At 68.2% G+C, this 13,057-nt stretch overlaps 3 protein-coding genes across 7 annotated transcripts; 2 read left to right on the top strand and 1 right to left on the bottom strand.

Annotated features, from left to right (window-relative positions):
* Positions 1-32: 32 nt before the first annotated feature.
* Positions 33-4,895, top strand: TKFC (triokinase and FMN cyclase). Its single transcript, XM_063333408.1, has 18 exons — positions 33-101; positions 725-860; positions 944-1,133; positions 1,205-1,315; positions 1,408-1,589; positions 1,686-1,764; positions 1,941-2,030; positions 2,167-2,201; positions 2,321-2,405; positions 2,483-2,572; positions 2,691-2,807; positions 2,942-3,061; positions 3,172-3,309; positions 3,918-4,024; positions 4,116-4,219; positions 4,296-4,329; positions 4,439-4,528; positions 4,657-4,895. Exons 2-18 carry the CDS (start codon positions 855-857, stop codon positions 4,807-4,809), a joined length of 1,731 nt encoding a protein of 576 aa, XP_063189478.1. The 5' UTR covers positions 33-101; positions 725-854; the 3' UTR covers positions 4,810-4,895.
* Positions 4,896-5,307: 412 nt separating this feature from the next.
* On the bottom strand, positions 5,308-9,750 carry LOC134514976 (lysosomal membrane ascorbate-dependent ferrireductase CYB561A3). Of its 4 annotated transcripts, none has more exons than XM_063333442.1 (6): positions 9,585-9,750; positions 7,819-8,024; positions 7,539-7,747; positions 6,960-7,114; positions 6,542-6,698; positions 5,308-6,386 (listed from the first exon to the last, which is right to left on the bottom strand). In XM_063333442.1, the coding sequence occupies exons 1-6, from the start codon at positions 9,644-9,646 to the stop codon at positions 6,363-6,365; spliced, it is 813 nt and encodes a 270-aa protein (XP_063189512.1). In that variant the 5' UTR covers positions 9,647-9,750; the 3' UTR covers positions 5,308-6,362. The 4 variants fall into 4 exon arrangements, with proteins under 4 accessions (XP_063189512.1, XP_063189515.1, XP_063189513.1 ...); XM_063333445.1 differs by lacking the exon at positions 9,585-9,750 and adding an exon at positions 9,385-9,565; XM_063333443.1 differs by lacking the exon at positions 9,585-9,750 and adding an exon at positions 8,678-9,360.
* On the top strand, positions 9,686-12,864 carry TMEM138 (transmembrane protein 138). 2 transcript variants are annotated; one of them, XM_063333457.1, is made up of 5 exons: positions 9,686-9,819; positions 10,921-11,158; positions 11,238-11,409; positions 12,284-12,359; positions 12,469-12,864. In XM_063333457.1, the coding sequence occupies exons 2-5, from the start codon at positions 11,031-11,033 to the stop codon at positions 12,579-12,581; spliced, it is 489 nt and encodes a 162-aa protein (XP_063189527.1). In that variant the 5' UTR covers positions 9,686-9,819; positions 10,921-11,030; the 3' UTR covers positions 12,582-12,864. The 2 variants fall into 2 exon arrangements, with proteins under 2 accessions (XP_063189527.1, XP_063189528.1); XM_063333458.1 differs by having other exon boundaries at positions 9,809-9,909.
* Positions 12,865-13,057: the final 193 nt, after the last annotated feature.

The raw sequence follows: 13,057 nt of genomic DNA, 5'->3' as shown, positions 1-13,057 counted from the left end.
ACCGCCCCTTCCGCCCGCCGCCGCCCTGACGTCAGCGGAAGGGGCCGCACGGTGCCGCTCTAGGCAGCCCGGAGGACCCCCAGGAGCAGACGAGAGGGAAGGTGGGGAAGGGGGGATGCTCCGGCGGGTCCCTGTTTTGGGGGGGTCCCTCTCGGGGTGCCCACCCCCTCGTCACCCCACACTCCCCCAGCAGGTGTCCCTGGTGGGGAGGGGTTGCGCTGCACCATCGGGGTCCTCAGCGTAGGACACGGAGGGATGCACCCCCTCGTCCCCCCGCACCCCAAAAAGGGGGTCCGTGCTGGGGGGGACGGGACGGGACGCTGTCCCTGGGGCAGAGGGGGACACGGGTGGGTGCCCCCCACTTCCCTTTTGCCCCGGGAGGGGATCCCTGCTTTGGGGGGGATGCTCCCACCACGGTCCCCCCCCAGCCCTGCAAGGAATAAGCGCTGGGGGGTTGCTCCCACCCTGGTCCCCCCCACCCCAGGATGGGGTCCCTGCTTGGGGTGGGCGGGGGGGGTGTGTGTGGTGTGTGTGCTCCCATCTTGGTCCTTCACCCTATCAGGGGAGTCCCTGCCGTGGGGCTCGGCCCACCCTAAACATACCCTAGGAGGTTGTCCCCCCCCCTATTTGGGGACAGCACTGAACTCAGCTCCCCCCTCTGACCAGTCACCCCCCGCCCCCCCCGCCATCCCTCCCTGTCCCCCTCCTGCTGTCCACGTGCCAGGCCAGGCTGTCCCCACGGGATCCCCAGGCGGGACGCGGGCCAGCCCCCACCGGCAGCGGACCTTGCCCTCCCCACGGAGTTCAGACTCGGAGCTGAGAGGCTGCAGAGGATCCTACATCCCACCGCCCGCATGGAGGTGAGCCCGGGACGGCGGGGACCCCCCTGGGGTTGGGATGCCGTCCCCGTGCCCCGCCACCCCCCGCCTCTGTGTGTCACCAGGTCCCCAAGAAGCTGGTCAACTCGGTGGCGTGCTGCGCCGATGACGCGCTGGCGGGGCTGGTGGCCTGCAACCCCGGGCTTCGGCTCCTGCAGGGACACCGGGTGGTCCTGCGCGCCGACCTGGCGGCCATCCGGGGACGGGTGGCCCTGTTATCCGGGGGGGGCTCTGGCCACGAGCCCGCCCATGCAGGTGAGCCCCCCACCGCCGCCGCGGGCTGGTTGCCCCCGGCACAGCCCCGAGCAGGTTGTCCCTTTCCGCAGGGTACATCGGTAAGGGCATGCTGACCGGCGTGGTGGCCGGCGCCGTCTTCACCTCTCCGGCTGTGGGCAGCATCCTGGCGGCCATCCGAGCGGTGACACAGGCTGGCGCAGGTAGGGTGACATGGTGGGACACGGGTTGGGGCTTCACCCCTCCGCCGTGGCTTCACTCCCCGCCTCTCCGTGTCCTCCCCTTGCCCCCGCAGCTGGGACCCTCCTGATCGTGAAGAACTACACCGGGGACCGGCTGAACTTCGGGCTGGCGCTGGAGCGGGCGCGGGCGGAGGGGGCCAACGTGCGGATGGTGGTGGTGGGGGACGACAGCGCCTTCGCCGCCCCCAAGAAAGCCGGGCGCCGCGGGCTGTGCGGCACCGTCCTCGTACACAAGGTCCGTAGGGTGACGCTGGTGCTCAGGGACTCACCGTGTCCCTGGGGGGGGGGGGCGGGGGGCCCACGGTCCCTCACCCACCGCTGCCTTTCGCAGGTGGCGGGGGCCCTGGCCGAGGCGGGGGCGAGCCTGGATGAGATCGTCAAGAAGGTGTCGGCGGCCACCAAAGCCATGGGTACACACACAGGACCCCTTGCTGCCCTTCGGGGACCCCCGGGGGTGCTGTGCCTTGTCCTCCAGCTCCCCCCCCCCCCATCCCTCTTGGAAGTTCACAGCCCTGGGGCAAATCAGAGCCCGCCCCCATCAGCCCCAAATCCCCCAGGTTTAACCCCGTCTTCCCTCCCCACACAGGTACTCTGGGTCTCAGCCTGTCCCCCTGCAGCGTCCCGGGGTCCAAGCCCACCTTCCGGCTGGCTGACGATGAGATGGAGCTGGGCCTGGGTGAGTAACCACCCCCCCCCCCCCGCCCCCCTCCATGCCCCGGAGGGGGCTGCTTGCCCCCTGTCCCCCATGGGACAGGCATCGCCCGGTGCGGGAGGTGCCCACAGCATGGGGTGATGCTGCCCCATCTCCGCAGGGATCCACGGCGAGGCGGGAGTGCGCAGGATGAAGGTGAGCGGGGCCCCACTGTCCTGTGTTCCGTGCCCGTCCCGTTTCCCCCCCCCCCCCGCCAAATTCTGCCCCTCGTCACCCCCCTGCTCTGCCCTCACAGGCCCCCTTGTGCCCCCCAGGTGCTGCCGGCGGATGAGGCGGTGGAGACGATGCTGGCGCACATGACGGACCCCTCCAACGCCTCCCGCCTGCCCCTGAGCCCCGGTGAGCCCCCCTAGCCCTCCATGCCCCCCACCCCAGACTCCCTGGGCGGGGGTCTCATTCTGCCCCTTACCCTGCAGGAGCCTCCGTGGTGCTGGTGGTGAACAACCTGGGCGGGCTGTCCTGCCTGGAGCTGGGCATCGTGGCCGGCGCAGCCGTGCGTCGCCTGGGTGAGCGCAGGAGGGACCTTGGGACACCATTCCCTGGCTCTTCTGCTCCTGGGGACCCTTCCTGCAACACCCCCCCCCCGCCACCCCCTTACTCACGCACATCCCCCCGTGCCTGCAGAGAGCCGAGGCGTCCGCATCGCCCGGGCTTTGGTGGGCTCCTTCATGACGGCACTGGAGATGGCCGGGGTCTCCCTCACCCTCATGCTGGTGGATGACGAGCTCGTGAAGCTGATCGGTGAGTGCCCGCCGGCGGGGATGTGGCACGGGACGGGGACGGGGGGGTCCCCGGGTGCTGGGTGACAGGACGGGTGAGGATCCAGCGGAATCCGGCTGAACTGGGACTCGCCTTTCACCTCCTGCTACTCCAAGATGCCGACACCACGGCCATGGCTTGGCCCAACCTGGCCGCGGCACCTGCGACGAGCCAGAGACAGGAGTTGCCAGCACCGAATGAGGGACCAGGGACCGCGCAGCACGAGATCAGCAAGGGTACGGGCAGCCCCAGGGGGCTCGAGTCCCCCCGGGAGCTGTCACCTCCCCGTGCCTCAGTTTCCCTGTCTCCCCCGGGGATGGGCAGGGGTGACGTCTCCTCCCCGCAGGTCCTGGCACAGCGCGGGCCCAGCGGGTCCTGGAGCGGGTGTGCAGCACCCTGCTGGACATGCAGGACAAGCTCAATGAGCTGGACCGTGCGGCGGGTGACGGGGACTGCGGCCACACGCACGCCCGGGCTGCCCGAGGTGGGTGCTGGCACCCTGGGGAGTGCCGGGGGTGGGGGGGCCATGGGCAGGGGACTTGTGGGGAGAGGGTACCCCAGCCATCACCGCCCAGGAGCGGGGGCTTCCTTGGGACGTCCGTTCTTGGGGAGCCCTGAGCTGTTCTCTCCAGCTGGGGAGAAGGATCTGCCCCCATGCTGCCCCTCCCTGGGGTACAAGGTGCCCCCCGGCTGTCCCTTCCTAGGGGACAAGGTCCCCACACCCTGGGAGTCACAGCCCTGAAGTGCCGCTGCGTCCAGCAGCAGCTGCCCCAAGGCACGGAGTGGGGGACAATCCCCCTTTGTCCCCCAGGGACAGAGATCAGCAACGGTACGGGCAGCCCCAGGGGGCTCTAGTCCCCCAGGAGCTGTCACCTCCCCGTGCCTCAGTTTCCCTGTCTCCCCCAGGGATGGGCACGGGTGACATCTCCCACCCACGGCTCTTGACACAGCGCGCGTCCCCCAAGGGACAGATGGGTGCCCCTGGGGTGTTTAAGGGCCCACGGCTGCCCCCAGGAGAGATGGGGGTCCCTGGGGCTCCGTGGGTCGGCCGAGGGGAGCACCCCCAGCCCATTCTCGCCCCCGTCCCTGCAGCCATCCAGGAGTGGGTGCGTGCCCGGCCCCCGCCGGCAGCCCCAGCCCAGCTCCTCTCCGCCCTGGCCGACCTGCTGCTGGAGAAGATGGGGGGCTCCTCCGGCGTGGTGAGTGCGGGGCGAGAGGAGGGATGGGGTGGGGGGGACACCCTGGCTGTGCCACCACCGCGGGCGGTGACGGGGACGGTGTCCCCGGCAGCTCTATGGGCTCTTCCTGACGGCGGCCGCCTGGCCCCTGCACAACCGCAACGACCTCCCAACGTGGGCTGATGCCATGGATGCCGGCATCGAAGCCATGCAGCGGTGAGTGCCGCGGGACCCCTCCCGGGACCCCCAAATCCCTCTGCAAGACCCTGACAACCCCCTGCACCCCACGCAGGTACGGAGGAGCTGCGCCGGGGGACAGGACGATGGTGAGTACTGGCATTCTGGGGGACGTGGGGCAAAGCCAGCTCGCTAGCCACGGGGGCTGGCAGCCTGGCCACGGCACTGGCTCTCAGCCCCTTTCCCCATCTCTCCCAGTTGGACTCGCTGTGGGCTGCGGCGCAGGCTCTGCACGCCCTGCGCAGCCCCGGTGCCGACCTGCTGCAGGTGCTGGCCACCGCCGTGCAGGTAACTGGCAAGGGACAGGGTGGGAATTGCCACGCTGGGCTGGCCCGGTGACATGCCAGCTGGCCCGGCCCGGTAACATGCCAGCTGGCCCAGCCGCATCCTGAGCAGACCCTGTTTTTCCCCGGCAGAGCGCAGAGGCCGCGGCGGAGGCCACCAGGCACATGGAAGCCGGGGCGGGCAGAGCCAGCTACATCAGCTCTGCCCAGCTCCTGCAGCCCGACCCCGGGGCGGTGGCGGCGGCGGCCGTGCTGAAGGCCGTGCTGGAGGGGCTGCGGAGCTGAGGGTTCCAGGGGTGACAGGGGACTCGGCCACATGCCCCACGTACACCCAATAAAACCTCGTGGTCCCCCTAAGCTTGGTCCAGAGCATCCATCACCACGAGAGTGATGGGATGGTGGGGACTGGGGCTGGTGGGGATGTGGCCGGCTCCTCCAGGATGTGTCCCCACGCCAAGGGGGACAGGAGCAGAGCTTATAGAACGGTTCAGGTTGGGAGGGACCTTAAAGATCACCCAGTGCCACCCCCTGCCCTGGGCAGGGACACCTCCCACCAGCCCAGGTTGCTCCAAGCCCCGTCCAACCTGGCCTTGAACCCCTCCAGGGATGGGGCAGCCACAGCTTCTCTGGGCAACCTGGGCCAGGGGCTCACCGCCCTCACAGCAAACAATTTCTCCCTCAGATCTCATCTCAATCTCCCCTCTTGCAGTTTGAAACCTATCCAGCTGGTCCTGTGCTCCAGCGTGAGCGTGACTCTGCTGGGGAGGGAGGAAGGAAGCTTCTGGGCTGGCCACGAGTCCTCCCCACCGGGTGCTGGGAGGGGAAACCACTGGGCTCACATGGCCCCAGGCACGGGGCCTGGAAGAGGCTCTGAGAAGGGGACAAAGAAGAACTGGGGGACGGGGAAGAGCCTGCCCCCCAGCACAGGGTGGCCCCAAGCTGGAGCAAGGGCCTGGGGTGAGCAGGGGAACCGGCCAGCGTGAGCCCAGGCTACCGAGGGGGGTTCAAGCTACCAGGACAACCCAGGTCTTCAGAGGGGACACAGCCCCCAGAGAGCATGGCTGGGCTCAGCCAGCACCGAGACCTGCTCCCCAGGCACCCACCACTCCTGCCCCAGCCCCTGGTACCCCCCTTGTCCCCAAGGACGTGGGCGCAGGAGCGCTGCAGAAGCCAGCGGTTTATTACGTGTCCACAAGAGCCCTGGGAGGCTGCTCAGCTGGTCCCCGCACCCGCGGGGCGAAGGGAGAGGCACAAACAGCCCGATGAAGGGCAAGGCACGGTGCGAGGGTCCCCTCTGTCCCCACTGCCCTGAGCTGGGCACCCTCGCACAGGAGACAGTCGGGGGGCAGCAGCGCTGCCAGGCACAGGGGTGCTCCTCCGGTGGCTTCTGGTCCGACGAGGCTCTGACGGCTCCGGCCGCTGCATTGAGCGATGGCGCTGCGTGGTCCGGGGAGGGCTCGAGGGCAGCCAGTTTGGCACGGAGCGAGGTCCAGGCGCAAGGGGCCAGCTGGACCTGGCAGGAACTGGCAAGCAGAGACCCGAGGACGCAGGCGGGAGCATCACGCTGCGGCTGCCCCCATCCTACGGCAGGCAAGAAGCCAACGCCAGGCCACGAAAGAGGCAAAGAGACGTCCTCGCCGCAGCACGTCTCTGCCGTTAAGGATGCTGTGCCCGTGCCTCCCGCAGGCAGATGCGCGTCGGATACAGGCAGATGGAGTCCCCGGTGAGGGCAAGGTGACAGGCCAAAGGCAGGGCTGGCAGAGCAGGCAGGGGAGCGACGGGGATGAAGAGCTCGGGGCTGGCAGTCCCGGGAGGGCAGGGAGAGGCCTCGACAGGCGTCAGCGCTCGGCGGTGAGCAAGGGCTGTGGGGAGAGCGTGGGTGAGCCCGGTGCCTGCGCCCCCCGGTCCTCCCCACCCCGGGGACGGGCCAGCCGGGGCTGCGGTGCGAGGCAGGTCCCCCAGCTCGGCTCCCCAAAGCCACCCTGTGACCTGCGTCCCCCCACAGCGGAGCTGGTACCTGGCAAGAGTCCGGGGAGTCGGCGTCAGGGCGCTTCCAGCTCGGCCTGGACAGGGCGCCCAGGACCAGCACCCCAAAGAGGAGGATGAGGAGACCCAGAGTGTTGGCAAAAACAGCCTCAGGAGGCAGGAGCTTGTACGCCGTCGTCCCATTCTTCCTTGGGAGAAGAAGGGCCAAGAGCTTTCCCGGATGCGCCCAGCATTCCCCTGAGCCCACACAACCCCATACCCCCCTGCAGCAGGGAGCTGTGCAGGTTAACCACGCGCCTCAGTGAGGAATCGCTCGCTTCCCTCCTCCACCCAGTGCTCGGTTTCACTCCATGCCACTTCTGGCACTGAGAGGCAACGAACAGCCCAATTTCCCCCCTCCAAGCCTCCCTCCCTGCAAAGGCTCTCCCCACGCCCGCCATGATGCTCACAGGCTGAAGAAGAGCTTCTCATTGATGCCTGACACGCACGAAGCTACGGACAGCAGGAGGATGATGGAGCCGAAGAAGACGTGGATGGGCTTGTAGAGGGCACGGAGCCAGGTAGGAGCCCAGGGCAGCAGGAAGGCGCTGAAGCCGGCCACCCACTGCAGGGAGGGAAGGTGAGCGGGCGACGGGCACGAGGGGACGGGGTGAGGGAAGGTGAGCGGGCGACGGGCATGAAGGGATGGGGTGAGGGAAGGTGAGCGGGCGACGGGCACGAGGGGACGGGGTGAGGGAAGGTGAGCGGGCGACGGGCATGAAGGGATGGGGTGAGGGAAGGTGAGAGGGCGATGGGCACGAGGGGACGGGGTGAGGGAAGGTGAGCGGGCGACGGGCACAAGGGGACGGGGTGAGGGAAGGTGAGCGGGCGACGGGCATGAAGGGATGGGGTGAGGGAAGGTGAGCGGGCGACGGGCATGAAGGGATGGGGTGAGGGAACGCGAGAGGGTGACGGGCATGAAGGGATGGGGTGAGGGAAGGTGAGAGGGCGACGGGCACGAGGGGACAGGGGGCTAGAGCAGCACCCACCTGGCAGGAGAAGAGCAGCACGGTGGCCAGCCCCAGCCAGCTGTGCAGCGAATACATGTTGGGCGTCCCGTTGTCGTTGTGGAAGCGAAAGACGGCCACCAGCCCCAGCACGGCCAGGACGAAGGCTGCCAGGGCCAGGGCGCCGTGCAGCACCTTCCAGGGGAACTTGGGGCCTCTCCAGGCGGGGGGCAGGCGATACACCAGGGCCGCTGTTGGGCGAGAGGGTCAGGCAGGAGCCGTGCCAGGGCCGCGCCGCACCGCCCCGCACGCCCCCGCTCACCTGCGCCGTACAGCACCACCATGCCCGTCACCATCAGCACCGGGTGCCAGTTAAACATCTGGGCGCTGCCATCCCAGGCAAAGCCACCGCGCCAATGCTGGCACCAGGCGCTCACGAAGGCCACGCAGACGAAGCCCAGGCCGCCCAGGAAGGCGCAGAAGGGTAGGAAGGGCAGATCCAGCATCTCCGCGACGGGACGGCGATGCCTGGGGAAAAGCAAGGTGTCCGCTCAGCCGCCGCCGGGGTTTTCTGCCGCCACCGGCTCTCGCCTGCGTGCAGACACTCCCAGGGAGGAGCCAGACTGAAAGGGGAACGAGGCACCCCGAGGAGGGGTGGCCGTGGCCCAGCTGCTCCCTGGCCTGGGAAGGACGCCAGGGCTGCAGCGGGCCAGCTGGGGACACGCAGGGTGAAACCGGCTCCTTCAGAGCCAGATTCCTGGGCAGCAACCCTCCGTGCGGCCCTGGCAGGCTGCGCCCCAGGGCCGTGCCCAGGGGACAGTAGCAAGGACCTCACAGGGGGTCTAGGTGTCTCCTGTAACCTTACACCTTTCCACAGCCCCCCCAGCCCCCCCTACGTTGTCCCCAAGAACACACTGATCTGATCCCCTCCCTCTCACACACACTTACCCTCTCTCCGTCCCCCCAGCACCCCCAAACCTGCACCCCAGCTCCCCTTCCGTCTCCCCATTGACACCTCTCGACCCCCCCTCAGCACCTTGTACCCCTCCAGCTGCACCCACAGCACAGAACTCTCCGCAGCTGGGTGCGAGGAGACATTCTTGTACCCCCCTGACCTGGACCCTGGCAGCCCCAGCACCCCGGCTCCCTCCTGCCCAACTCTGGGCCAACCCTCGCCCCACCTGCTCCAGGAGGGTTGGGGGGACCCGTGGGCAACAGCCCCACAATCCAGCCTGGGCTGGGGAGCGGGACTAGCACGGCCCTGCCCTCGGCGCTGCCCTCAGCCCACGGGGCTCGAGCAGGTGACTGGCAGGAGCCTGGCTGCGCTCATTTGCCTGGTGATTTGCATCTGCCTCCAGAAATAGATATTTATGTCCCTCCTAGGGCGGGGGATGGCCCTGTCTGCCCCAGATTGGCCGCCCCACGGGACCGTGAGAGATGAGGTGGGTGGGACAAAGCCCCGGCGCTGCGTAGGGATCACAAGCTCAGCCGCCCACTCACGCCGAGGCCTTGCAATGCTCGCCATGGCGCTGAGCGGCCCCACGGCTCCCCTGGGCCTGTCCCCACGGGTCCCTCAAAGCCTGGGCCTCAAGGTTCCCCTAGGCCTGAGAACATGAGGCCTGGCCCCACGGCTCCCTTAAAGCCTGGGCCCCAAGGTTCCCCTGGCCTGGGGACATGAGGCCTGGCCTTATGGCTCCCCCAAAGCCTGGACATCAAGGTTCCCCTGGGCCTGGCCCCATGGCTCCCACAAAGCCCGGGCCCCAAGGGCTCCCCTAGGCCTGGCCCCACAGCTCCCCTGGGCCCGCGGACATGGGGCCTGGCCCCACGGCTCCCCTCGGCCTACAGGCATGGGGGCCAGCTCCACAACTCCACCACAGTCCCCCCACACCTGGTAACACAGGGCCTAGCACCACAGCTCCCAGCACCCCGGGAACACGGGGCCCGGGGACACGGGGCCTGGCTCCGAGGCTCCCCCGAACCCGGAACACAGGGCGCCGCGGCTCCTTCCCGGTCCCGGGAACAGGGAGCCGGCCCCACGTCTCTCCCAGCCCCGGGGACGCGGGGCCCGGCCTGGTCCCGGGGCCGTACCTCAGGCCCGCCCGCCGCCCGCCGGGCCCCGCCGCCCCCTCGGCCTCGCCGGCCGCCTCCATGTTGGCCGGCGCCGCTCTGGCCGCTCGCCTCGGTGGTGGCTCCCGCCCAACACCTCCTGGGCCGGCGGCCAACGAGAAGCGGCGGCCAGAGCGGCGGTTCCTCCAGCCGCCCACTTCCGCCCCCGCCTCGGTGGCCGCGCCGTTGCCGTGGAGACGGAAGATGGCGGCCGCAGGTCAGCGCTGGGGCTGCTGCCGGCAGGTGGAGGGTGGGAGGCGGCGGGGACTGCCGGCACCTACAGCCCCGGGCACCCCGGATTGAGCCGGTGGGGTGGGACGGGGACCCGGGGGGGGGGGACGGACACAGGACCTGGGGGACCCCCGGTGGCGCTGCGGCCTCCTCAGGGACTGGGGTGGAGGGGAAGGGGGTGGCCGGGGGCTGCGTGGGGAGGCAAGAGGGGACCAGGGGGCCACGCAGGGTGAGGACCTCTGCGTGGTGGCTGTGTGAAGGGAGGTGGCACGGGACCCGGGGGTGGCATGGGACCTGGGCGTGCGGGGAGCTGCCCCCTTTCCACCCCGCATCCAGCCCCGTGGCTCCCTTTCAGAGAAGGAAGGCTTCAGCGCAAGGGGACACAGGGGATACCCTATTTTCCTGGGCACCCCCCCCCATGCCACCGCCTTACCTCCCTCTGTGTCACGCCCTGCCCTGCCGCTGTCCCCAGGCAGCGCGCGTCCCCAGCTGGCTGTCAGCAATGGGAGAAGCAGGCGGAGGGGCTGTGCCTCCTCGCTTGTCCCCAGCCAGCCCCGCTCCCTCGCCGTGTCCTCGTCCCCTCTCTCTGACCAGCTGCCCCAGGCAGGGTGCGCGGTCCTGGGGTGGGGCGGAGGAGAGCGATGTTGGGACACGGCGTGCCCAAACCTGTCCCCGTAGCGTGGCCTGCTCAGCACTGCCCATGGAGCCGTCGGCAGGTTTAGGGTTTGTCCAGTGCCAGAGGTGTGAGTAACCTGCCTGGACGCTGCTCCCTGGAACTCGCACGTCTCCTTCGTCCCTGTGTTTCTTCCCGTCTTTCTCCTGAGATCAGGGCAGCTGTGAGGCTGGAGGGCGGGTGGGAGAGACCGAACCTGAGGGTGCTGTGTGGTGAGAAGAGAGGGGAGACAGCTTATTTGTGAGAACCCAGCCTACAGACCAGGGGCAGAGCATGGCTCTGCATCGGCATGCTAAAAACTGTCAAGATCTGCTGTTGGTTTGATTTTGCTTTGGGTTTCCTGGCAGAGGGGGTTCGTGAGGTGCAGGGGGGTGCATCCCACCCTGCCAAACAAAACCTCCGCTCCCCCTCCAGGTCCCGGCTTTAGGGAGAGGCGACGCTGAGCCCCTCACAGCTCCGGACCATGAGCCGGCTCTGCCGCTGGGGATGCCGGGGCTGAGGGCTCCAATCCCCGGAGAAGGAAGATGCTCCAAACCAGCAACTACAGCCTGGTGCTGTTCCTGCAGTTCATCCTGCTTTTCTACGACCTCTTTGTCAACTCCTTCTCGGAGCTGCTCCGCACGGCCCCCGCCGTCCAGCTCGTCCTCTTCATGTGAGCACCAGGCAGACGTAGCATGTAGCGTGGTGAGGCAGGAGGGCTGGGGTCTCACCACGTCTCTCTCCTCCTGCAGCATCCAGGACATCGCTATTCTCTTCAACGTCATCATCATCTTCCTCATGTTCTTCAACACCTTCGTCTTCCAGGCCGGGCTGGTCAATCTTCTCTTCCACAAATTCAAGGGGACCATCCTGCTGTCGGCGGCCTACCTGGCGCTCAGCATCTCCTTCCACGTCTGGGTGATGGTAGGTTGGGGTGGGCTCGGGGCGGTCGGCTACTCCTGAGGGCAGGTGGCACGGGCAGCATGGGCAACGGTTTGCTTGCTTTGCTCGCCACAATCCCCTGCTCCCTTCAGTCCCTCCCTGATGAGAGGAAGGTCACGATCTACCACCGCAGGGACAGTTTGGTGTCCCCCTGCATGACCCCGCTGTAGACATCAGGCTGGAAGGGAGCTGCCCCATCCCGACCCCTTCCCTAAGGGCCACGACATGCTGGAAAATCCTCTTTCCCCAGGGGAAGCCCAGCTCTGTGCTGGCACAGAAGCCCATGCTGGGGTAATCCCCGCTGAAGGCCGTGACAGCAGCTCCTGGTTTACCTGGAATTAATCCCCAGCAAACGCCAGCACTCAGGGCTTGGGGGCGGCCCCCTCCCGGCTGGCACCGAGGGCTGTCGGGGATCCTGGCTCCGTCCAGGCAGCGTCTTTCCCTTCTCTCCCTCATCTAAACTCCCTCCTGTCCCCTGCCTCAGCCCCGAAGGAACAGCCCCCGTGTCCTGCCCAGCCCCTGGGCAACCTCCAGCCTCTGGGTAAAGGTCCATCCCCACGTTGCTGCCCTGGTGCAGGGGAAATGCTTCAGGCTGGGCCAGTGGCCATCCCGTGCCAGGGTGCCTGAGCAGGCCACCGCGTCGGCGCTGCCCACGCCATCCGGGCTGGGGATTGACGGGGATTTACAAGGATCTGAAGTCTGAAGCCAGAATAGGTCCCGGCTCGCTGGCTAAATCCCCTGAGCTGCTTAACCTTTGGGGTGGGGGGCTGCTCCCCGAGCCGGCGGCGTCTCCCCTGGCCCGTGCACAGCCCCTAAACTCACAGATGTCTTATCCCCGGCTCCTGTCCTATCTCAGAACCTGCGCTGGAGGGACTCCAGCCGCTTCGTGTGGACCGAAGGCCTGCAGACCCTTTTCGTTTTCCAGCGGCTGGGTAAGGGCTCACCATCACAGGATCCCTGGGGGGGTGTGTCCTGCCCCTTTCGGGGAGCCCCTGGGGGCAAAGGTGGGTGCCCACCCTCACCCCCCCCTCCCTCCCGCAGCGGCCGTGCTCTACTGCTACTTCTACAAGAGAACCGCGGTGCACCTGGGGGACCCCCTCTTCTACCAGGACTCGCTCTGGCTCCGCAAGGAGTTTGCCCATTTCCGCGGCTGATGGCTCCCCTCGGGCTCTGGGGGACCCACCGTCTTTCCCCTCGGCTCCCCAGAAGCCCCCGATGTCTCTCTGTTCCTCACGGGCCCCGCTGGGGACGGGGACGGCTCAGCCACCTTTCTCCCAGGGACCAGCCTTGGCACCGGTGCAGCTCCTGCGGATGCTGGGAGCCAGTGGAAAGCCGGCGGTGCATCCCAGCTGTGCGTCAGGAAGGTCCATCCTGGCGTCACAACCCCCCTTGGGACTTGAGTGTTTTTGTAAATGGTAAAGAAATAAATTGGCTGAATTTTCCAGAAGCTGCCTGGTGTCTGTGTGCCCTGCGCTCCCCCCTCTGGCTCTTCCCTGCCGTCCTGGCAGCTTTACTCACGCCTCGCTGCACTTGCAGCCACAGAATTCCCACCTCGCACCGCGTGGGACGCTCGGCCCCGCGTAGGGCTACCGGGGCTACCCACCCACCCCATCTCTTAGCCCCGGTCCTG

This window comes from Chroicocephalus ridibundus, chromosome 4 (genome assembly GCF_963924245.1).
Source record: "Chroicocephalus ridibundus chromosome 4, bChrRid1.1, whole genome shotgun sequence".
Classification (NCBI taxonomy): domain Eukaryota; kingdom Metazoa; phylum Chordata; class Aves; order Charadriiformes; family Laridae; genus Chroicocephalus; species Chroicocephalus ridibundus.
Note: the sequence above shows the minus strand (reverse complement) of the source record. Positions and strands in the feature narration are given on the sequence as shown.